The 23,415-nt window shown below is 46.2% G+C and overlaps 1 protein-coding gene and 1 long non-coding RNA gene across 2 annotated transcripts; one reads left to right on the plus strand and one right to left on the minus strand.

The window, feature by feature from the left end:
- Positions 1–10,795, plus strand: LOC143522932 (uncharacterized). Its single transcript, XR_013133174.1, has 3 exons — positions 1–1,441; positions 7,327–7,453; positions 9,688–10,795. It is a non-coding gene; the product is annotated as an uncharacterized LOC143522932 (long non-coding RNA).
- Positions 5,285–23,062, minus strand: pinx1 (PIN2 (TERF1) interacting telomerase inhibitor 1). The gene is made up of 7 exons (XM_077016938.1): positions 22,947–23,062; positions 22,393–22,502; positions 21,003–21,095; positions 20,817–20,895; positions 20,056–20,136; positions 16,361–16,443; positions 5,285–6,133 (listed from the first exon to the last, which is right to left on the minus strand). Exons 1-7 carry the CDS (start codon positions 22,963–22,965, stop codon positions 5,450–5,452), a joined length of 1,149 nt encoding a protein of 382 aa, XP_076873053.1. The 5' UTR covers positions 22,966–23,062; the 3' UTR covers positions 5,285–5,449.
- Between the last annotated feature and the right edge of the window lie 353 nt (positions 23,063–23,415).

Raw genomic sequence — 23,415 nt, forward strand, 5'->3', positions numbered from 1 at the left:
ATCCAACAGAGGCCCCGGAGGACTCTCGGCTCCTCCTTGATTGCAACTTGAGACATGCGACAAAAAGTGAAGAGGAAAACATATCAACACCATTTACTACAAAATCACGTCATGGGTTTTTGCTTGTGTTTTCGGGACACTTTATTTTGATTATGTAGGAGTAATGACAGATGCCATTGTTTCACGGTTGGTGTGCTATTTGTTAGAATAATTTGTTATTTAAACAAATGCTTGTTATTCAAACAATTATTTATATTACTTCTGATACAGTATGTTTCGTTCTATTTAATTTGACATCTCAAGTCATTCTTGGGCATTTTAAAATCTTCTTTAAGGCTAGAGAGTAATACTAAATTCGGCAATTGCTTGCATTAAGGTTTGCTTTCCAAAAAAATCCAAACATCTTATTTTTCATGTTTTTTTTAATCTTTGGTGTATTAACAACGAGATTTCGAAATATGCCCTTAATGGAAGAGCCTCGGGTTTTTTTAAGCTTAGCGAAGTTATCAAACCTGTTCTGATAAATTCTGTAGAGGGTTGGCCCACTTTGGCGCGCGACTCTTCGCATCCTTTGCGCAAGGTTGAACAGTCCTGTGACGTCAGTTGTTCACTCCGTTTCAACGTTTCCATTCATCAGACCATCATGGACGTGACTGGATGTTTTACTTTGTTGAAGTGTAAAATGGACCTAAAACATTACACAGGCAATTTACTAATTGTTCTCAGACAATCTAGATTTCACAGTATTAAAAGTCTCCCAAGTATCTTCTTTGAACATATCTCACCACTCTGGTTATGTACAGATTAAAAGAACAAACAATCTCCTCACACTACGCATATGTACACCTGACCAATTAAAACCGGGTCTTGTCAATCTCTGAAATGATTATAAGTGTGCACTCCAACATTAGGTATTGGAGTTAAGCAGATCTCCATGTGAAAACAGCTTCACCACAGTCAGCAGTGGAGTCCCTATCAGACACAGGGTTCCTGTTGACAGAACATTCCTCTGCTGTGAAAGCTGTAGAACAGACAGGAAGAGCTGTGAGAAAACTCCAGCACCGCACGAGGGAGTGGGAGCAGACCGGCTCAACGTGGCGCTGGTTTAGAGCGGAGGCCATTAAGGAAGGTGATCTCAATCGTAAATAGAGGTCTACATAGTGCATCTGGACCCTTGAAGGGCAGACCATTAAAATGTGGGAGCAGTCCCCCACAGTGTAGATTTGCCACAGTATATGTTCCTTCACTTCCTGTTCACACTGGCCTGCAGAGAGTTGACATCCAGTCAGTGTGTGTGTTTGGGTGCTAAAAGATGCAACCATGCATGCGACCAGATCTTCTTCTTTCTCTTATCGCTGTTTTGGTTAGAGTCTGAGCAGAGCTGATCACCAACAGGACTGCCTCTCTGGGCCTCACAGGATGTTCATGGATGTGTGGGCTGGTATGTAGTTCATGTTCAAGCTGACGTGACCTTGCAGGTTGTGATTATTACTTACTAAGAGGCATGTTAATAGTGATACTGTTTTTGCTGTTAAAGGAAAATCACTCTTGTATCCAGAGTGCAGCTAAACATGGAATTATTAATGATTAATGAATAATAATTATTAATTACCTCATGACAGAGGTAGACACACACCTGATGTACAGTTATCAAATAATTAAACAAGATGCAATTATTTTCCGTGTGCTGTGCTGGCTCGTCCCAATGATTTATTCCAGCGCAGTTTGGGGATCCTTCCACAAACAGCACTCATCAGTTAATTACCATGGTTAGCAAGTGCATTCCAGCAGGGGGATCTCCAGACTGTACTGGACTCTTCTCCTCCAGGATCAGTGTTGGGCTCCCAGATGTACACACACACACACACACATCCTGTTTGGTTCCAGACATGCAAGTGAGATGACAGATGGGAGGTAATACCATCATCTCTGAATTAGCACAAAACAGTCCAAAGTTTACTCTCTGAAAACATCACTGTCAGAGGCACTAGTGCCACTAAGCCAGTGCTCTGCCCCTGTCATTACAGACTGACTAAGCCAGTATTATGCTCATCATTATAGACTCACTTACCAGTGCTATGCCCGTCATTACAGACTAAGCCAGTGCTATGCCCGTCATTATAGACTGACTTACCCAGTGCTATGCCCCTGTCATTACACACTAAGCCAGTACTATGCCCGTTATTATAGACTGACCTACCCAGTGCCATGCCCGTCATTACTAAGCCAGTACTATGCCCATGTCATTATAGACACTTACCCAGTGCTATGCCCATGTCATTATAGACCAACTTACCCAGTGCTATGCCCATGTCATTATAGACTGACTTACCCAGTGCTATGCCCGTCATTACAAACTAAGTCAGTACTATACCCGTCATTAGACTTACCCAGTGCTATGCCCGTCATTACAGACTGACTTACCCAGTGCTAAGCCCCTGTCATTACAGACTGAATTACCCAGTGCTATGTCCCTGTCATTACAGACTGACTAAGCCAGTACTATACTCCTGTCATTATAGACTAATCCAGTGCTATACCACCATCAGTACTTTCAGTAATGTGCATTCATTCTTTTGCTTAAAAAAACCCACTCAAGCAAAATAAGATAATCTTGTTGGGATTTGTTGCATAATTTAAATAATTATACACACAGTTGGATTTTAATTTTTTTAATCCCACAATAATCTTTATTAATACTGTAGTCCAATAATAATCATTTAGTGGTCATTTAAATTAATCAGTGTATGTATGATGAATTAAAGTCATAAACAGTCCTAACGATGCTTCCTCTTCACCGTTTTTGGTTTCCTTTCCTCAACATCTGCCTGCTCTTCCACCTGATCTCTCCTCTTCCTCTTTTTATCAGAACGTTGTCTGTCCATCACTATTCCTACTGCGTCATGTTCACTGGCCGAGTCTGGAGATGTGTGAGGTCTCCCATTGTCTTTTCTCCTGCTCTTCCTTTTGTCTGGAGAAAAGGTCTCCGTATCCCTGGCTGCATCTTCCTCGGCTGTCGGGATGCCAAATGCCCCCGCTCTGTCTTTTTTCTTCTTCTTCTTCTTCTCCTCCCTCTCCAAATCACCCTGGTCTTCATCAACAATCTCCTCCATCACCTGAAGTTCCTCAGCTTCCTCCATATTTTCCTTGTCCTCTCCGCTGTCAACCTTTCGACATGCCACCTTCTTCTCCTCCTCCGTCTTCCTGCTCCCTTCCGCGTCGCTGGCATTGGGGGAGGGGTCGGTGGATGCAGGCGTGGGCCCTGAAGAGGAGGCAGTTGAGAGACTCTGGTCGCAGCCTTTCAGCCGAGCCATCCGCTGCGCAAAGTACTCCTGCATGGTCAGGGCGCTGGTCACCGTGTGGAGCTCCTCCTCCGGGTGGGCTGTCCTGTTCTTTTTGCTGGCACTGGTGCTACAGACTGACTAGGCCAGTGCTGTGTGCCTGTCGTTACTTTCAGTAATGTGTGTTCATTCTTTCCCTAAAAAACGCCAACTCAAACTAAGATAATTTTGTCACTGGTCATTCAACAACCCTTTGTCTCGAATTGGGGGAAGCTGTCATTTTTAAAGAAGTGTCTCAAAAGATGGCAGCTAGCATTCCCCATAATTCGATTAAGCCTTTAAAATAGCACATCCTCTCCTATAGCGGATAACTGGTTGACTAATATTGACCGTTTGACAGAGTCATCAGACTTCCACACTGTCTTTGTTAGAAACCACCCTACACTAAATAAAACTCCAGGTATATTTAGTAAGAAGGCATTAAAAATTCTTTGTCACATAAGCTCCCAAATCTCAATACCAACACTCCCAAGCCAGCTAGCGCAGTCCACCAAGACAAACATAAGCATTCATCAATCCTCCAGAGAGAAAGAAATTGTGTTTGTTTAGCTCTGCTGATGGTTCATTTAACAATGGCTTTGCTTTAATTTCAGATCCAGCATATTTACAAATTACCCATAAAACGACTGTGATGGGTTTGTCAAAGGGCATATCTGAAGGGGCAAAGTTCAAAATACTTTCTAAATATAAACCACAGCTGTAAACAAACATAATTGGCATTTTATGTAATACAACCTTATTTACCATGTCCATCAGCACAATACAGGTTTAGTAAAAACCCTTACCAGTATCTGAATTCAGAAGCTAAACAAATAACCAAGTCCAGAGGTTCCTGACTGAAGGACGATGAACCAAGACAAAAACAAAATATGACCACTTTAAACAAGTCTCAGATGTCTCGTCTGAAGCTCGCAGTAGCAGGCTGATCAGAAATGCACAAGTGATGTGCCAAAAGTGATTCGTTCTAACTGCAGACAGGGTTCATAACCTATTCCAAGGTCAAATTCAAGCACTTTTCAAGGTCCATTTTCAATATTTTTCAGCACCTTAGAGCTGTAGTAAAATACATATTTATACAAATACAGACATACTTAAAATGATTAACTTTTTATCAGATTAATTGATGGTACCATGTTAGGCAATAGCAGAAGAATAAGTTATATTACATAAGCTTGCTGGTGTATACAGATAAGCTTAATATCTGCTTAAAATATATACTCATTTGGTTAAGATTAACTCTGGTAACTACCTTAGCTACCCCGCTAACATTTGATTTAATGGTAGTTTATTTTCAAAAAGCAAAATTTTACGTTAAAGAGTTTTCTCACGTTTTGTGCTGGAATTACAAAAGGCAGTACATTTCTTGCAAGTATTTGTAACTTAATACAAGTGAACTATTTAGTCAGACTAGTTGTTGTGAAACGAACTACAGCTACAATTTCAAGCATTTTCCAAGTACATGAGCCAAATTCCAGCACTTCTTAAACCTGGTAAATGAAATAATTAAAATTCAAGCATTTTCAAGGACTTCAAACACCAGTATGAACCCTGAGTAGAGGACAGTTGTAGTGTGGGCTATGGTCTTCACCAAATATCACACAACAAGGATAAACCATGATGCCATGAAAATGTGTACATTTTTGTAAAACTATTTGTCAAATTATAGGACTTTATGAACATTTAAATATCTGACTGCTCTGGTATGTTAATTTTATGATTATTGCTTCACCAAAATGTTTACCATTAACTTATGTATAGTCTATGAAATTTACCAGTATGCTTGAAGAGAAGGCATTGGTTTATATATCTAGAAAGTAAGTTTGTAAATGCAGATTGCACTTAAAGAGCAAAACCTTAATCTTAATCCTTAATCCTGAAATGTGTACACATGGCATGCCCTTGCATAACATGTACATATATAAAAGAAAATAATTTACGAATAATGCTGTAAAATTTGTCCATTTAATCAGTGTTCACATTATTGTACACACAATATTCATTAGATTTTAACCCTACAATCTTTATTAATACTGCAGACCAATAATAGAGTCATTTTAATTCATTGCCAGCATCAGTGTACATATGATGAATTAAAGTCATAAACAGTCCTAACGATGCTTCCTCTTCACCGTTTTTGGTTTCCTTTCCTCAACATCTGCCTGCTCTTCCACCTGATCTCTCCTCTTCCTCTTTTTATCAGAACGTTGTCTGTCCATCACTATTCCTACTGCGTCATGTTCACTGGCCGAGTCTGGAGATGTGTGAGGTCTCCCATTGTCTTTCCTCTTGCTCTTCCTTTTGTCTGGAGAAAAGGTCTCCGTATCCCTGGCTGCATCTTCCTCGGCTGTCGGGATGCCAAACGCCCCCGCTCTGTCTTTCTTCTTCTTCTTCTTCTTCTTCTTCTTCTCCTCCCTCTCCAAATCACCCTGGTCTTCATCAACCATCTCCTCCATCACCTGATGTTCCTCAGCTTCTTCCATCTTTTCCTCGTCCTCTCCGCTGGCAACCTCCTGGTGTGCCACCTTCCTCTTCTTCCTCTTCTTCTTCTTCTTGCTCTCTTCCGCGTCGCTGGCATTGGGGGAGGGGTCGGTGGATGCAGGCGTGGGCCCTGAAGAGGAGGCAGCTGAGAGACTCTGGCCGCCGCCTTTCAGCCGAGCCATCCGCTGCGCAAAGTACTCCTGCATGGTCAGGGCGCTGGTCACCGTGTGGAGCTCCTCCTCCGGGTGGGCTGGTCCGTCCTGCTCACTGCTGTCTTGTTCTCTCTCTTCCTGAGAATCGCGACCATTGCTGGACTGTGGAAAAGAAGGCAACGAGTTAATGTAAAATTCTTAAGCTTTGATCCATTAAACAATGTTTCATAGCTGAACACAAGCTGTAAATATGTTACTAACATATATATTCACAATCAGAGATCACGTCTGCGGAAAGTGCTACGTCCCAAAGCACACAGGTGCACAGGACAGCACGATTCGAAATAAAACATGCATCAAACTATGCACATAACTGAGGGAAGACATAACAGTTAGCAACAAGATGAACCTGTCCCACACACACCCACCCAAACTCCACCACTCCCCAGAGCACATGCCATAGCAAATGGCTTCAAAGCTTCCCTTCATGTTGAGACTTGTTCCATGTGATAACATCCTGACACAATGTTATAAATTAATAGGGGGAAATTAAAACCTCAACAGTTACCATGGTGATGATCATGTCAAAGTGTACTTAGGGACCTATACTTGGTCCCATTTTATTCTTTTGTACATGTTGTGGGGTAATATCATTAAACACAAACCTACACAACAACTATACAGATGTGAAACCACAGACAATTCCAGTGGTCTTGAAAAACAAAAAAAACATGCAGGCCAATCCTCCAACAATGTTTGGATCTATAACAGAAACCAAGATTCTATTTGTTGCCTCAAATGTAAAAAACAAATCTGTAAATAAACTTGAACCTACTTCCTAATCTTAAGCCCAGATGTAGAGATCTAGGTGTTAACCTTGATTCTGATGATCTTACAAACAGCCTTTAACTGCAGAGCGCCCAGAAGTTGACTCATGGTGTTTTTCCCTCACCTGGACTACGGCAACTTGCCATCACTGGGTCATACCTGTTCTGGCAGCTGCTCACCCATTCCTGCTGCCTACCAGCCAATGGCGAGGGACTCCGACTGTTTGAGTGCAGATCAAAACCAATGGTGCCAAATGGATCACTACCATAAACTCCCTCAAAAGAAAACCCATCTTTCACAAGCGCCAATAAAAAGCGGATTTTCTTTTACGTTTGCCCTCAGTCCTTCGTGCTCTTGACCGTTTTACTTGTGTCCCCGTTTGTCCTGGTGTCTTTAGCTTTCTTTATACACGATTACAGATACATACATACGTAATCACATATAGTTCATACATTTAATGAAAAGTGCTGAGTAATTGTAAAGAAACGTATACAGCCCAACTGAAGTGACGCCCCTTTCTGGCACAGAAGTACACTGGACCGAGGCAACTGTGCTGAGCTCCTGGAGATTACATGGATTAAACGACAATGATCCCAGCAGAAATTTGACTGAGTGTATGTCAGCGCTGGAGTGGAGCAAACACACGAGTCATTAGTGAGTATTATTAGAGCGGAACCTTTGTGCAGTACGACGGCCTGTCCAATCGCTGCAGGCCACAAGGCCCAAGACACAATGACTATGTTGAAAAGCCCAGGGAGGCGGGCTTTAGACTCAACTGTTCCCGGCCAACACTTAGTCACCACGGCACCTCCGCCCCATTCGTCTTCATTTCGCTAATGGGCTGCTCAATGCATAATGATTTGGGGTGAAGAATACCCACTCTGAAGCGTGTGCTAAACAACAGGGAAGCTCTACATTATGTCACAGGCAGCCATGAAAACAGCATTTTTCAAAAGTCCCATCAAGGGACCTGGGGGGGTGGGGGGGGTACTTGTTTGTTGCTCTTACAGGAAAAGCCGCAGTGTAATAAATGAAAACACTTTTTATGCCTTATTCAAGCTCGCAGATGAGGACGCTACTACACAGACCAGTGTAGCAGCCTAAAGCAAATGTGCTCATGTCAGTGGCCAGTGGGTACAGCAGCATTTATGCTACTTCGACCCGTCTGATCTGCTGGCCTGTTATAAATGTGGCTGTACGAGAGCACGTGTGAAACACCTGTACTCTACGATTCAACATAATCTTTGTGCTGAACACTTGAGTCGCCCCTTCTAATAAAAAGCTGCTGCTTCAGATCTCGACTCTAAAGTTGTCCAGTTGCAGCGCGGAGGAAGTGGGGAACTGCACATGTAGGCTCATTAAAAGAAAACTTTCACACTTTTTTTTTTTGCCCCCCCAAAAAATCTATAATTCCCTGTTCAATAGCACTCGCCCTGGTCTGGGCAGCGGGAGAACGAGGTACAGACGTGATGGGCCAGGCCGCCCCGGGCTGGGGCTTAGTGGTACGCCTGGGGGGCACTTTGAGGGTGAACTGTGAAATTACTCTCTGGAGGGGAAAGGAGGAGGAGGAGGAGGAGGGGAGATGGAGTGAGAAGGGATGTCCTCTTCATCAGAGCACAACTCTGTGTGGGGCTGTGTGGTGGGCGCGCCTGGGGATCACCATTAGCCTTATCTCTCCTATGTGGAGAGAGGATTGCTGTTGGTAGCACCTCGCCATTGCTGAGCAGGGGCCGGTGTGTGCACCACACACACACACACACACGCAAACGTGCAGACATGCCAACACACACGACGAAAGCCCTCCTTAGTCGAGTGACTAAAAAGGTCCCCACCGATAAGCAAACAACTACAAGAAAGAAAATGCCTCAGTAGCCCCCCCCCCCCATCTCGCCCTCTCCTCCCTCCAATCCCGTCTCCTCCTCGTCCCTCTACCCCGGCGTCTCCTGCTCCCTCCGATCTCCTCGCGTCTCCTCCGCCGCGCGCTCCTGCTGGCAGTGGGGCGGCCCCAGGAACAGGATATGTTCCCCGCGCCGTGTGCGGGGCTCAGATAAGGGTCCCAACAGCGGGAGCCACCCGCTCTTTCCTGCTCCCCGGTCCCCAGGCACTGGACACTCGGAGGGGTGGGGGGGCCCCCACGGGAGCAGCGCCGAGGCCCAGCACAGACGGAGGGGGTGGAGGGACCTTTAAAAGGCATCGTGAAAAGGGAAAACCAAAAAACAGGACCGCAACACCGATGCCAACACACAGCATCAGCGGGTGACACAACCGACGAGGGCAAACGCTATTAGTGCAAGAAGCAAGCGGTTGTGTTTCACAAACCCCTGTAATCCAGTATTCCAGTGCCCCGTAGTTTGCTGCTGAAAACGGCAACAAATTTCTCCAACTCTGTGCTGTCACAGTCTGGCTAATTTATAGAAGAGAGGCAATATTCCTAGCTGCATAAAGACTATGCTAGTTTAGCATTGCGAATGCTGTGTCAGCAATGAGAACTTTGAGCGTCCAGGGACTAAAGGCTGCATATGGTAGGAAACTAGCACAATGATACAGTGCTATATTTAAGAGTAGACATCACCAGGTAGAGACAGGGCTCCTCATATTCAAACATGGATATACTTGTAAAGGAAGCTCATCTCTCAATAAGTAAACAACAATCAACCGGGACTGTAATGGGAATATCTGACTGAATAACACTGATTCTGTAGACACAGCTTGATAAGTATGTGGAAATTGCAGCACATTAAAGTAGCAGCCTTGGCCACATGCTTGAAATCTATTTTTGTTACTTTATGAGGGATGAATTGTAAACACATCCTCTTTAAACTCATTTGCTTTGTTCTACATACAGAGCACGTCTCACACTCAAATGTGTATTCATTTGCCCTTTTCAGGTTAAATGGAGTTTAGCCCATGTTCCTCACCGCTCCTCTTTCGACAAGATGGCCGGATATGTCAGGATGGCAGGATTTACCTAATCGAACGAAAAAGTCAAACTATCTGCCCTGATACAAAGGGAGAACACCACTTCATTCCACTTTATTCTGTGGTTGAAGTACTGACCGTCCAATCAATCACCAGCTATGTGAAAGGAGAAAAAAGCCTGTAGGAGGAGAGCATTAATGTCTTCTGAGGCGTGCCAGTTCCTCCAGCAGTATGCTAAACAAACCCAAAAGTGTTCCATTACAGGCCCCTGGCCGATAGATAATATCGGGCCAATATCGGGAATAGGCCTGATTGTGCGGCCATGTTCTCATTGTCCTGCCACTATTATAAATTTGGTGGTGGCCAGCGAGTATGGATCGGGCCCCACGTTCCCCGGCTGGTCCCCCTGACGAGGAGAGGAGGCCCGTGTGCCATCCTTCATGCCCCTCACGTAGGCGGACAGCTCAACAGGAGGCTCCCACGCACCTCACAGCGCCGCTCTTTAATTGGGACCTTCCCATTACACATTACAATATACTAAACGACTCTGAAATGGCCAGACGGAGCAAACCAACCGTCTCGATTAACTGTACTTTTCTTTCTTCCATGGAAGAACCCAGAGCTGCATCCCAGAAGATCGGAAATTCCTATTTATATATCGTATTTCCTACAATCTGCCTAAAGGGTAACACACACGAACAGGCACCAAATGAAGCATTTGAAAGCGCTGACTAATGTCAAGCTCTCTGGGGTGCCATCCAACACTGGTGAGCCCAATACCCCGAAAGCCTTTCCGTTCTATGTTAAATGGCACAACAGTGTAACAAGGTGCATAATGGGGGACTATTCAACACTTCAACCTGTGTGGTGCCGTCTTCATAGTCAAACGATAGACAACATTCACATACACACACATATACGTACATATAAGCCTCAAAGTGCACTCACTGTTAAACAGACCACTTAAAACTGTGCCAGGGGAATTCAGCTCGTGTCTGAAGTGGACCAAAAAAAGGAACAAGTAAAGAAAGAAGAAACAAGAACTGGCAAAATAAAGCAAAATATCCCAGTGGTAGGTGTGCGAGTGTATGTATAGAATCTCGGTGGGGTGTGTGTGTGTGTGTGTGTGTGTGTGTGTCTGTGATCCTGGTGGTATGAGCGTGTGCATGTATAATCTTGGTGGCAGGTGTGTTTGATCCCAGTGGTAGGTGTGTGTGTGTGTGTGTGTGTGATGCGAGTGGAAGGTGTGTGTGTGTGTGTGTGTGTGTGTGATCCCAGTGGTAGGTGTGTGTGTGTGTGTGTGTGTGTGTGATGCGAGTGGAAGGTGTGTGTGTGTGTGTGATCCCAGTGGTAGGTGTGTGTGTGTGTGTGTGTGTGTGTGGTAAGTCTCTGTGGCACTCACATGCATTACGTCTCACCAGGAATAAATAGTGACAGCACCGTTATCACCACTAAGCCCTGTTTGGGTGACTCGCTTTACATTTGTAAAGTGCTCGCCTTCCCATGGTCCCCCGAGGAAGCCGGCAGTGTCAGCGCCAAGATGGAGGAGGCAGCGTTTACTCGCCACGCTGCCCGTGATTTATTCGATTAAGACGGGGGGCAGTGATTAAACGGGCTGCGCGGCAGTGGAGAAGACTCTCAGGAGCGGCAGGCAGTTAGCTTCGCGCGCGGTGCTGTAATCACCCTGCCAGACCAGGCCGGGGAGGGTGTGGCCACACGCTCAGAGCCCCGCCTCCCTCCCCTCCCCCATCCGCACCTCTAATCTGCAAGCGTGGCTGGGTTGGCACAGGCAGCGGTCGGCCGTGGGGGAGGGGCGGTTTAGGGCGGTTGTCACTTTGGACTGTTTCTCTATTATTCCACGGCAGCAGCAACGGCACCCTGTCAACAGCGAGAAAGAGGCCGCGCTTTTGTTTGAGGCAATTAGATGTTATCGGATAGGGAATTAAGGCTCCCTGACTTCAAACACAACATGCCTTCTGAGTGCAAGTGGTCGGTTACTGCATTACCGCAAAAGCTAAACATGCCAGGTCACATGGCTGTGCAAATTTACCTTACCGCCTTCCCAGTAGCTCAGGGCAGGACTTTATGGTCAAGTACTGAATGGCTGTCCGTTTTTCTTAGGCCAGAAAATGGCACAATGAAACGCTTAATTTACACAACATAGACGCACGATTCTAATGAGCGAAATAGCACCAATTAAAATAAGACTGAAATAATCTTCTCTTTTTTTGTCAAACATTTATATACATCTACCTTTCTGAGAATGGATGGTTGGGTCTTTGTATGACAACACATTTTCCCCAGCCACATAAAATACCAAAGCAAAGAAACGGTGTCTGAACTTTATAATGAAATGTAGCGATCAATCAATATATAATTAGTTTGATCGGATATGTGACACTTTTGTCATGTATTCCTCAGCTCTGCGGAAATGGGCCCCCACGTCTCCAGTCCTCCTCTTGGTGCACTGAGGAACAAATACAACAGAAAGGACTCCAAGCATGAGGGGGCACAAAGCGGTACTTGAACACAGCTTTCCCACTACGGAAGCTCAGTTGGCTCATTTTTAAGTTGAAAATTCTGCATCGTCAGCAGTGGTTCGGTACAACCGCTCCACCCGACGGGCGTGTCCCTGGCGCCCAATGAGGATGCCGCCTCTCGTCTCTTTGCCACATCTGCCGAGCAGCCGGTCTGATTGGGCGGGCCGCTCGTTTGGGGACCGGGCCCCATCGGGGGAACGGGCGGGCTGGTTGCCGGGGCGATCCTTCATGAGGACGGGCGTGGGCGGACCACGGGCGGCCACAGGTGCCGGCCGCTGGTGGTGCCGCTTTGTGTCAGCACGGGTGTAGGAGTGAGAGGCCGAGGGTTACGGCCACGACGGGAAGCAGTGGGCCCATCAGGACAGCAGTGCAGACGCCTGCTCTCACGCATTATTACCCACTGAAGAGGCAAAACTAAATGAACCACGCAGGCTCAGTTCGTCATCCTTTATCTATTATTAACTTACAAAAAAACTTCAGTGAACAAAAAAAAATAAAAGCAAAGCAAAAATAACACCCCCACACAACCCTTAATACTAATTACTGTAAAATGTATATCTGACAAAACTCTTCCTATAAGAACTGCAGAGAACGCCAAATATCTAATATCTACAATAATAACTATCCAAACTTGACTCCAGCAACAGGTTGCAAACAAGCAACAAAAAACTGAGTGAGCCAAACTAAATACCCGATAAAAAATTTAATTAGAATATATATAAAGAATAAAATAAAACATTAGGTAGAGCACAGGTGATGGCCATAGGTTGAAATTTTCTACATTTCCTTAGATTCCTGAATTTTGGTGCTGCTCAGATATTCAAGGAATAAATGAGCAATTGAACTTTTTTAAATGTTGTGGAAAACAAACAAACATTCTTTCACCTTTGGCTACCAATGAAGCCAGAGATCTATCCATTTCAAACGCACGAGCAAAGTGACAATGAAATTCCCGAAATGCATGAAATTGCAGGGGGGAAAAAATCCCAAAGTGTAGGCCTTGGTGATCCACCTTTGACGCGCGCAGCAGTGGTAAAAAATGACTAAGTTTGGTTGATGTATGGAGCAGGCGGGAGTCCATTTATCAGCAGGCCCTCAGCGGCCGCCCGCTAGGGGCCCTCAAGTCACAGGCCGCGACGCTCTCCTTTTGACTGATTAATTAGCCAATCACGGGACATTTTTCACCAGCGGCAGGAGGGTTTATTTCAGCTAATGCTGGGGCTGGGCTAACCGAGCTGCGTTCACGCACACTCGGCTCTTTCTGTTAGCGCCTGCTGGAGTGGAGGGGCTGCAGAGAGGGCACTAGAGATAAATCAAAGCCACCCTCCCCTCCTACAGCCATACAGCCTGCAGCCCAACGAACCCCCCCCATCCCCCCCAAGGGGACAGGGGGAAGAGACGGAGGGAGGGAGAGATGGAGGGAGAGACGGACTGAAAGCAAGAAATACAGGAGGAAAAAGAAGATGTCACAACTGCGAGGTAGCTGCTACTCCTCTTCTCTCATTCCCACTACGTTTATTAGAAAGTCCGTAACATCCTTCCAAACACAGGGCATGCACAGACACGAGCACAGACGAGCCTTCTAGCATAAAATAAATGCTCGGATATTTGGCACGTACATATAATGATGTGGAGTAGAAGTATATGGGAATCGTTACTGCAGACTGTAGTGTCAACAGAAACAGCACGCGAGATTTCCCAGGGAGAGCATCAGAGTCCCTGCCGCACAGGCCCGCGGCCTCCCCGGGGCCGCAGGGTGCGGTTCTGTCCCAGACCTCGTGTGCAAGGTGCTACTGCATCCTGCTCTGCTCCCAGACACCGAGGTGCTACGTCACATGGCCCTGCAAACGCAGCACAGGCTCTTCCAGTGCCAAACCGGGCCGTCCAAACCCACCACACGCAGGTTGAAGAGATTTCACTTTTGCCAGATGTCCCATGCAAAGTTTAACTGACGTTTATTCCCAGCCCTGGGGAAGCGCAATTAAGTATCATTAAAAGTGCCAATGAGATGAAAGAGATTATAATTGAACATGAACCTGAGCAGAATGATTTCCTTGTCCTGCACATTTGCTCCCGAGTCTCCTGGCTGACTTCAATAGGGTAGTGGGGCGCCCAGTGGGCAGGGGGGGAACGGCCTTTCACGAGCGTGTGCGTGTGCGTCAGGGACTACTGTGACGAGAGATAAGGGGCTAACAGGAAGCTGAGTGAGGAGGGAGGAAACACACCACCTCCCTCACCTCCCTCCTCCGTGTAAGAGGAGGTAGAGATCTCTGCCAAGACCAGGAGCGATCAACCCCACGGCCCTGAGCCCACGAGCTGCACCAGAGGCCTGCGGGCTCGTGGCCAAGGGGCCGGGCCCCTAACCCACTACCTGCTCCACGCTCAGAGCCAGAGAATAACGACTGGGTAGTGCGGCTGGGCTAGCAGTGGCGCCGAGAGGAGGCCGAGAGGGTGACTCAGCGCCGCACAACACACCACTAGCCTGAGGGCTAATGAGGCTTAGTCATAGAAGCATGCGTTTCCCATGTACAACCATGTACAACGTGCTCATCTGGGCTCCCTGCAAAATCACACAAACAGGGTACACAATACAATACAACACTCAGCTTCCTCTACAGGCCCAAGTGCCCACTCTTTCTGGGCTTGCCACCAGGCCTGGCCACACAGCCTCCTGGGATACCATTGTGATTCTGCTCAGATTGGTTTTCGATCCGGTCAATGAAGTCCCACCTGAACAGCACAATAACAAACCGGAACAAAACGATTACAGAGAAGGAAAAAAAATATCACACTGCTAACATTTCCAATTTTAGGAAGAGCTGGAGTGGTGGGTATTGTGAGGTGCACACAGTGTGTTTAATGAGAAGGGTGTTTAGTGGGGATTTTACATTTATTTATTGCAGTCAAATGGCTCTTCAACCTGAATTCCACTTTATTGTGCATGTGCATTTATGAAAATGAGAAACGTTCTGTGTTTAAATCATTATCCTCATGCTTCGGTGAACAGCAGACGTTCTTATAATGAAGGCCATTTTCTCAGCTTTACTGCAATCAATGTGCAAATATCCAACGACAAGAATAGCAGTTCCAAATTACCAGACCACATCAAACCAACAAATTTCACCTAAACTTCCGTGCATGCCTATAGGCAATGTTTTGCATTTTCATTGAGCAAACATTGGAGCTTAGCAACTACACCTCCGAAATGAAAACAGGGGATATCGGAGTTCACCTGTAACCAACACTAGAGCCAAGATGTCAACGAGCTTTCATTTTCCCAACTTGACAACCTTCTGTACTGCGTGATAACTACCAAATATTTTGTGTCTCATGGAATGATCTAAACTACTTTAGCATTATGCGATTTCTCAAAAACAAGGCCAGAGGAAGAAAGAGCTGAGGGGAAACACAGTGGCATGTCTGAGCAAACCAGGACACTGCACGACACGCATAGAAACCAGTCGCCAAAGGCCGAGTGAGGAGAAAGACCAGCGCTAGGAGCCACTACAGGCCTCCATGGTTGCTATAGGAACGTTCTGCACGACGCCCAGTTCATTCTAATGAACCAAGTTGCCACATAAGCCAAAATCACCCTGGCAACATAATCTTCCTAACTTCAGACTGCTTATCCAGGGTAGGTGAAGAAATCATCAAAAACGTGGTTTGCTTGTTTCATCATTTCCTGTGCCCCTAAGGACGGTGGGTGATTTTTATATTTACAGTGATGATGCCCAGCGATGTGCAGGCCGAGCTATGGAAGCGCATCACGTGTCCGCAGCGAGGGTCGTGGGGGTCGAGAACGCTCGTCCGTTAATGGGCTTTCTGTGTTTTCCCCGCGTGTCATGCAAGCGCTCTCCACTGTGACCTGCCGCCACCAGGGCGGGGCCACTGAGGCCACGCCTCCTCTTCGGCTGCTGGTCAAAGGTTTGAACTCCTCACCCCTCATTTATCAATCAGTTTCCATCAAGATTATTTTGAAAGACCAAAGACATCAAGTGGAGGTCATCAAGTGGTGGTCCTTTGTCTGTGTGTATGTATACATTATATATATATATATAAAAAGTGTTTGAAGACCAAAAGGATGAGACCCATCGTACCGTACCTCATCCTGATCGCTCGTCTGCTTTAATCGTTTCCCAAAGACGCAAGCAAGGTCAGTCTCACTGCGGTTTGATAGGTCCTTTCCTACGAGAAACATTAAAAAGAGGGTAAAACTTTATATAGACCTCTGACATTCAACACACAATGGAGCTCGTGCATCACAAACCCTTACAGTTCGGTACGTGCCAGTTTTGGGCAGAAGGCCGGGAACGTGTTACCGAGGAGCACATGACTTAGTGCAGTCTTTGTACAACCTGACCTATTAGCTTTAATGATATATATATAAAAAAACAAACGACATTGTCAAACTCCGAGGTGGTCATGGGGGCCAGACCGAAAGGAGCACCACCCTCCACTAGTTAAAGGTCTTTGCGTTTGGTAGATTTCACGCAGCCTTAACATGAAGTGAACGTGTCAGCTCGCTGACCTGTTGACAAATGAATATTTGGGAGGGTGTGGGGCGCAGCGGTTCTGAACTCATGCCGAGAGGAAAGGTTTTAAAGGCAAAGGAGGGTGCACTGCATGGTCAAAGGGACCAAACGGACGAAAGAAAAAAAACAACAACACCACCACACGGAGGGAGCAGGGGCGGACCCGCCTTGCGCCTCCTGCCTTCCAGCGGCTCAAAGGCTCCAGGAGAGCCCCGGGCGGCCGGCTCGGCCCGAGGACCCCGCCGACCAGCTGCATCCTCTTCCTCCAAGCAGCGCCTGATAACGTCGGGTTATTTATTGCTCCAAGAGCTTTGGCTCTCTGGCTTTCAAAAGGGGGGGCTCGTCTCCCCGCAACCTAGCAACCCTGTAGGGAGGCGAGACAAAAGGCGAGTGCGGCCTATTGATCCGGTGGAAACCAGACGCGGGCCCAAAACCGGCCTCGCCCCCGCTAGAGTGGCCCGTTGTTTCGGAGCGCCGATCCCCCCCCGCCCGCTTTTTCCAGCCCGGTTCCAGGGCACTGGCAGGATGTGTTGGTATGCTGGTGCAGTGGAGGTGCAGTGGAAATCCTGTTGGGAGCAGTCGTCGAGGTCACCACTGGAACACTGGACAAACCAGATCCGCCATCACAGAGGCCCTTCTGGATCAACTTTCTAATCTGACAACCAGCAAACTGACTCGGACAGGATCAAAGCTTCGCTCTCACATTTCAGCAGAAATAACACGCAAATCTTTCCCCTTGGCATACGTGGCACTTTCTCAACTGACAGAAAACGATCACAGTGAAGCAGGGGTGTTCCTTTAACTGCAGGAAACAACCACAGGGAAGCAACAGGAACAAAACCAACATTCCCTGAATGTGATGGGATTTGAAATATAAAAAAAAGAAAAAAATAGGCCAATTATAGACCAAAGAGTCCAAAACTGGTTTATGCATCCAGTGTATAATGGATTGGCCTACTCAGTCACACAGATGATGAAGTACTACAGCTTGGTACACATCAAGAACTTCTGGATCTGTTGATAAATGGGCAGCCAATTAAATCTGGGTTACTGGTTTACACAGCTTAGTGCCCAGGGTGGGCAGCAGAGACGCCAGTGCCTTTCTCCAGCACTGAGAGCCATCAATCAGCACCACCGCCTGCATGAGATGCCAGGCGGAGCCGGGTGGGAGGGATGCGGGTGAAGCGGGACTAGAGCGGGCTGGAGGCAGCCGGGTGGAGGGAGGAAAGAGGTAGCCGGGCGGAGCGGGCCAGGCTGCAATCACCACCCACTCCTTGCTCACGGACATTCCACACGCGCAGTTCACTCCGGACACATCACGACACGCGTGTTTTTATTGCCTGGGACGTAGCCAGCTCTGAGCGACCGCGTGTTGCTATGGCTGCGAGTCGCGATTGGCTGCAGGAGCTGCATTGCTCCTCCCCCTTTGCTTGCCTGTTTGTATCAAACTGAAATAGGCTAGATGTCTTTGCATCGCAAAGCCCTGCTAAGCCTCGGGAGATGCTGTGTTGCATAAGCACCTGCTGAACGCAGGATGCCACCGACTGCATGCGCCACGGGTTTATCTCTGCTAAACCCTTCCTGCAGCAGTGGGTGAGGCAACTCAACACAGCCACCAATTCACACAGCCCATACAGCTGTGCCAGTAGACACGAGTAGGACACCGATGTCTAACGTTGCTGGAGTCAAATGCAATAATAACCCTTACCTTACAAGTCACAGTAACCAACATCGCCATAGGACATTCACAATAAAGTCTGTTATGGCGCTGGATGCCAAGTAACACACATGGCTATTAGCCAGGCATTTTGTCTCGTGTTGGACACCGATTGCTAAGGAACAAAGTTAGAAACCACGCATTCCTCCTGGTAACAAGAGGCCGAAAGGCTGACGTGCTAGTTCGACGTGCTCGTTGGTTTTAATCCCTGCAGGGGTGAAGGGGTCTGACATGTCATCAGAGATGGGGGCAACGGGGGCAACAGAAGACAGATTGCTAGGGCAAGCAAGGCACTTGAAACTTGAGAATAAGCTCCCGTACCTTCAGGTGAACGCCTTGCCGCTGATCAGTTATACCGTCATGTCAAAGCAAGAAAATTTACTTCGAAACTTCAGCAATACTCGTCAGCCCTGTGAACGCCTACAACACGCACTATAACGAGAGAGCCCATCCCAACACTACAAGTTAAGAGCGCACTGAGGTCAGCAAGGTAGTCCAAGGCTGAAGATAAGGAAAGGGAATATGTCCGTCTGGGGACAAGCACTATCCCTCGTGAGTTATCTAGCTTTGGGAATATCCACCGTCACCCTATCTGTAAGGACAGCAACCTTCCGTCTCACAGCTAAATAAAGCACCCGGGATCAGAGAGGCGGGGAGGACGACAGCAGGCGTTATCTGCCAGGCTCATCAGGCGCTGACGGAGGCCATTTTGAGCCGTGAAAGCGTCGGGACGTGCTCCTCGCGGGAAACAGGAAGCCGCGCTTTTAGGCCGTGCACGACGACAACTAGCCAGGTGATAAGAGATGAGAGCCCCCCCCACATTCCTGGAATTTTTCAAAAAACATTGACTGGGTGGATCGGGGGGGGGGGGGGGGGGGGGGGGTGGCTGCAAGAGTCTCTAAAAATATGACCACTTAAATGATCATGAGCAAGGCCATGATTCCGGATAACGGGCACGAGCAGTCTTCAAACAGTCACCACACCCACACATGTTCATCTTCACTAAGGTCAAGTCAGTTGAGGTCGGTACCTCTTGGCACGTTCCGGGCTAATTGTCCAGGTGGGCTGTAGGCCACTCCCCGTTCCCGGTTAAGCTGACCGCGCTGGGCCTGATCTACTGCAGCACCGACCCGTGAACTGCCCACTCCTCCAGCCAGAGGACTCCATGGAGGCGCGGGGGCGGGGCATGTCGCCATGGGAGCATTCATCTCAGTAACTAGGCAGCGACAAATAACAGCCCCTCGAGCTGACGCACACGGGTCGATTGGAAGCAGACAGCCCTGCTGACTACCTCAGAAGGGCAACAGTAATAAAGCTCTTCTCATTAAGACAGATTGGGAAAACTGTGGTCAATTCATTAAGTCAATTAACAGCATGTATGACTAATTTTTTTTAACTATTGTTAAAAAAAGAAATAATAAAAAAAAAACAGAAGACGCTACCCAGCCCAACAACGCAGCGTCGTTAAGGCACAACTGACAGAGTGTGGGGTTACCTGTGGGTAATTTCATGCAACATAATCTGTAGCGACCACAGGGACAGTCTCACCTTTGGTGAATTTCATGTAATGAACCCTCTTCTTGGAGGTCTTTGATTTCTCCTCCAGACTGAAATTTTCCTGGGTGGGTTCTGCACACATAAGATTATACAAGACTTTCAAAGCTGAACTATGGTGGGCTTCAAAACTGTCAAAATTAAATAAATGGGTTGGAGATAATTCATAAATCAAGAACTAAAGCTCTAGTTAATGTTTGCCCCACTCTAATACACGAGATCTTGTTAGTAACCTGACAATTATCTGATAAGCAGGAGTATGCTAAAGCAACGGAAAGGCCTTAGCACAGAGAAGATTCATTATGGCTAATGTTTACCCGACTTTTCCATAAGGCATGATTATAAATTACACCTGTTTAATGGAAAAGAAGAAAGCAAACTGAGGACAGGCCAATCACTACGTATGTGTTACCATAGCGCCACCCTGTGGTAAGAGTGAATGCAAACAATATAAACTGCAAATCTATTACTTTTGATCAGTTAAACAGGAAGGGGCTTCCCCCGACACAGATAAAGCCTAAACCAAGACTACAAGATTTGTTTACAGTGGTTATTCCCCAATAGTCTGAAATTTAGACTAACCAAGACTAAGCTTAATCTATGTCCAGGAAACTGCAGTCTTATATGCATTCCAATGTTGCTTTAGGCTTAGAAGCACCGACGGAAGGCTAGACGCACCGACGGAAGGCTAGAAGCAGACTTGTGTGTATGTGTGTGTGTGTGTGTGTGTGTGTGCTGACATTAGCATGAGTCACCTTCATTGTTCTGTCCATGGCAGTTGTTGAGTTCAGCAAGAAGCTGATTAAAATCATCTTGATGAGCAATCCAATTATCCTAGGGAACACAAGAAACCTGTATAACTGACCATAATGTGTTTCATGCTCTTGAAGCATTGTAGTACAATAACTTGAAGAATAATTATAGCACAGAGAAAATCTTACCTCATTATTGACTGTGGTACCTAAACCCAAGTTGTTGTTCTTCACTTTAACCTTGATGTGCTCTGTTGCCCCCTGTTCACTCTTGCCCAGACCCTGTCAAGTACGCAAACCAACAACAATGCGACTCAATCAATAGTGATGACAGACACTTTCCTCTGGTAAAATATCAACATTTCTCTCTTTGATAAACTGCTGAAACTTCATTTTCCTTGCAGAATGTTCCTGATCACGAGAGCCTTTGGTACATAAACTCCAACTCTCAGCATTCCCAATACACTAATCACTTTTTCTATTCTCACCACGCACTTTATTAGAAATGCCACTTATGCGTTCTAACACTCATAACCACAGCCATACACCGCTCCTCTAGACCTTCAACAGTCTGTACACGACTACAGGGGCTGGTATTTCTGGGAGGTAATTTACAATCCAGCAGTGAAGCAGAAGTGTGTAGAAGCCCCAGCAAAACCCAGAACTGTGACACTGTCACTGTTAACACCTTGTTGACAGGTAGGCAGTGAACAATACCCGACCAGTGATGAACATGGTTGAGGGCAGAATCTACACATATCAGCAAATAAGGTTAGAGTAAATGTACAACCTGCACAAATTAAATCACCAATGTAAATACAAGGTATGTATTTCTAATAAAGTGGCTGTACAACCTGTGTGGTCTTGCAATCAAAATCAATTATCAAACTACAATTCTGGGCACAGCACCAGTTTAGTCTTTTTTCCTGATTTATCATACCTGGTCAAAATTGTTAACCAATTTCCACATCCCTTAGTTGGTTGTGTTAATGCAGGGTAAAAACTAACCTCAGCTCTTGCTGATTGAGTCTAGACTTGACCCATGAACACAGAGTGAGCGGTGAACAGAGTGAGTTGTGCCCTTCATGTCTGAAATGTGTATAAAAGGTAGTTTGCTACTTTATATGTGGTGCTGGATTCCACACCATGAACTTCAACATAAATCTAAATCATCTCACTCTACACAAGCAACCAGGCACATTGCGTAAGGAGCATACTGCACTCACCACACTGTGCTGTGTATTTTAGCATAAAGAAAAATACACAAACCCAGTAAAACTGAGTAAAGTAAAGACTTGCGTGTTAATTCGTACACATTCGTACGCATTATCTCTCACGACGGGAGTTTTTCCTCGCCACTGTCGCCTTTGGCTTGCTCATTAGGGTTCTGGACCCATAGTATTGTTAACCTTTTAAATACTGTAAAGCGCTTTGTGACAACATGTGTTGTGAAAAGCGGTATACAAATAATCTTTGATTGATTGATTGACGGTAAACGCCCCCATCCTGACACCACGTGGCCTCCCAACCTTTACAAACACACCCCAATCAGGTTCTCTTCTTAGAGATGGGCCAATACCTTTCCTTTAGACCAGCCCATACGCTCCAGCATCTTCTGGCCGAATTTCGACTCATCTTTGCTCCATGCACTGTTCCTCGGGTCCACGGACCACTTCTGCTTTCGTCGAGCTTATGAATAAAACAGTTCAGTTCACTTAATCGCACTGTGAACAGAAAATCTCTTAGACGGTTCAAATATACTGTGTCTAATCAGCTAGCTAGCGTGAGTTGCAAAGCTTGTTTACACATAAAGCCAAAGATTAAACATGATCATCAAACGTCACTTTTTTGAGTAAACATACTTCACATAGATGGTATGATCAACACCATTACTAGAAACAGTAACACACAACCTATGTTCAACAGTATCTGGCTGGACCTAAAAAGAAGCATTTAGCCAGCTAGCCAGTTAGCTGGCACATACAATAACCTAAACAGACACGCAACATATGCAAGTAACTTTTAAACGAGTTATATTGGAAACGAATGTGAATACAAAGCGATATTACACAACGCGCTCGTGATCTGCGCTCGTGACAGCGCAGACGAACGGTGCGCACGAGATGAACTCACGCTCTGCCAGCATGGCCATGGTGCGGGTCCGGCACACGTGGCCCAACCGGAACCGGCAGCGCCTTCTTCCTTGTGCCGGATCACAGAAGCAAGATTGCGCTCGTGTCTTTACTGCATTTTCACACTCTTGTGTAAAACATTGTTGTGCAATATATGAATATGTATTTCAAAACATTTATAGTCTTGCTGATGTATTTATGCAATGATTTAGATGATCACAATTTTTTATTCGTGTAACATTGCGCGTTTGTAACACTAGGAGGCGGCATAACATAATTTTGCTAAAACATTTTCTTAGTTTTGACCTTTCATATCTTGTGTGGTGTAGATTCAGGAAGCGCAGAGCGTGGTTTGATTTAGTAAGATACTATTACTGGATGCTACTTAAACTTGTTTGAGAAAAATGGCAAAAAAAAGATGCATTAGGACACATCTAGAGTTCTAACATTTGTGCCAGTGTATAAAAGTT

Source organism: Brachyhypopomus gauderio, chromosome 9 (assembly GCF_052324685.1).
Source record: "Brachyhypopomus gauderio isolate BG-103 chromosome 9, BGAUD_0.2, whole genome shotgun sequence".
NCBI lineage: Eukaryota > Metazoa > Chordata > Actinopteri > Gymnotiformes > Hypopomidae > Brachyhypopomus > Brachyhypopomus gauderio.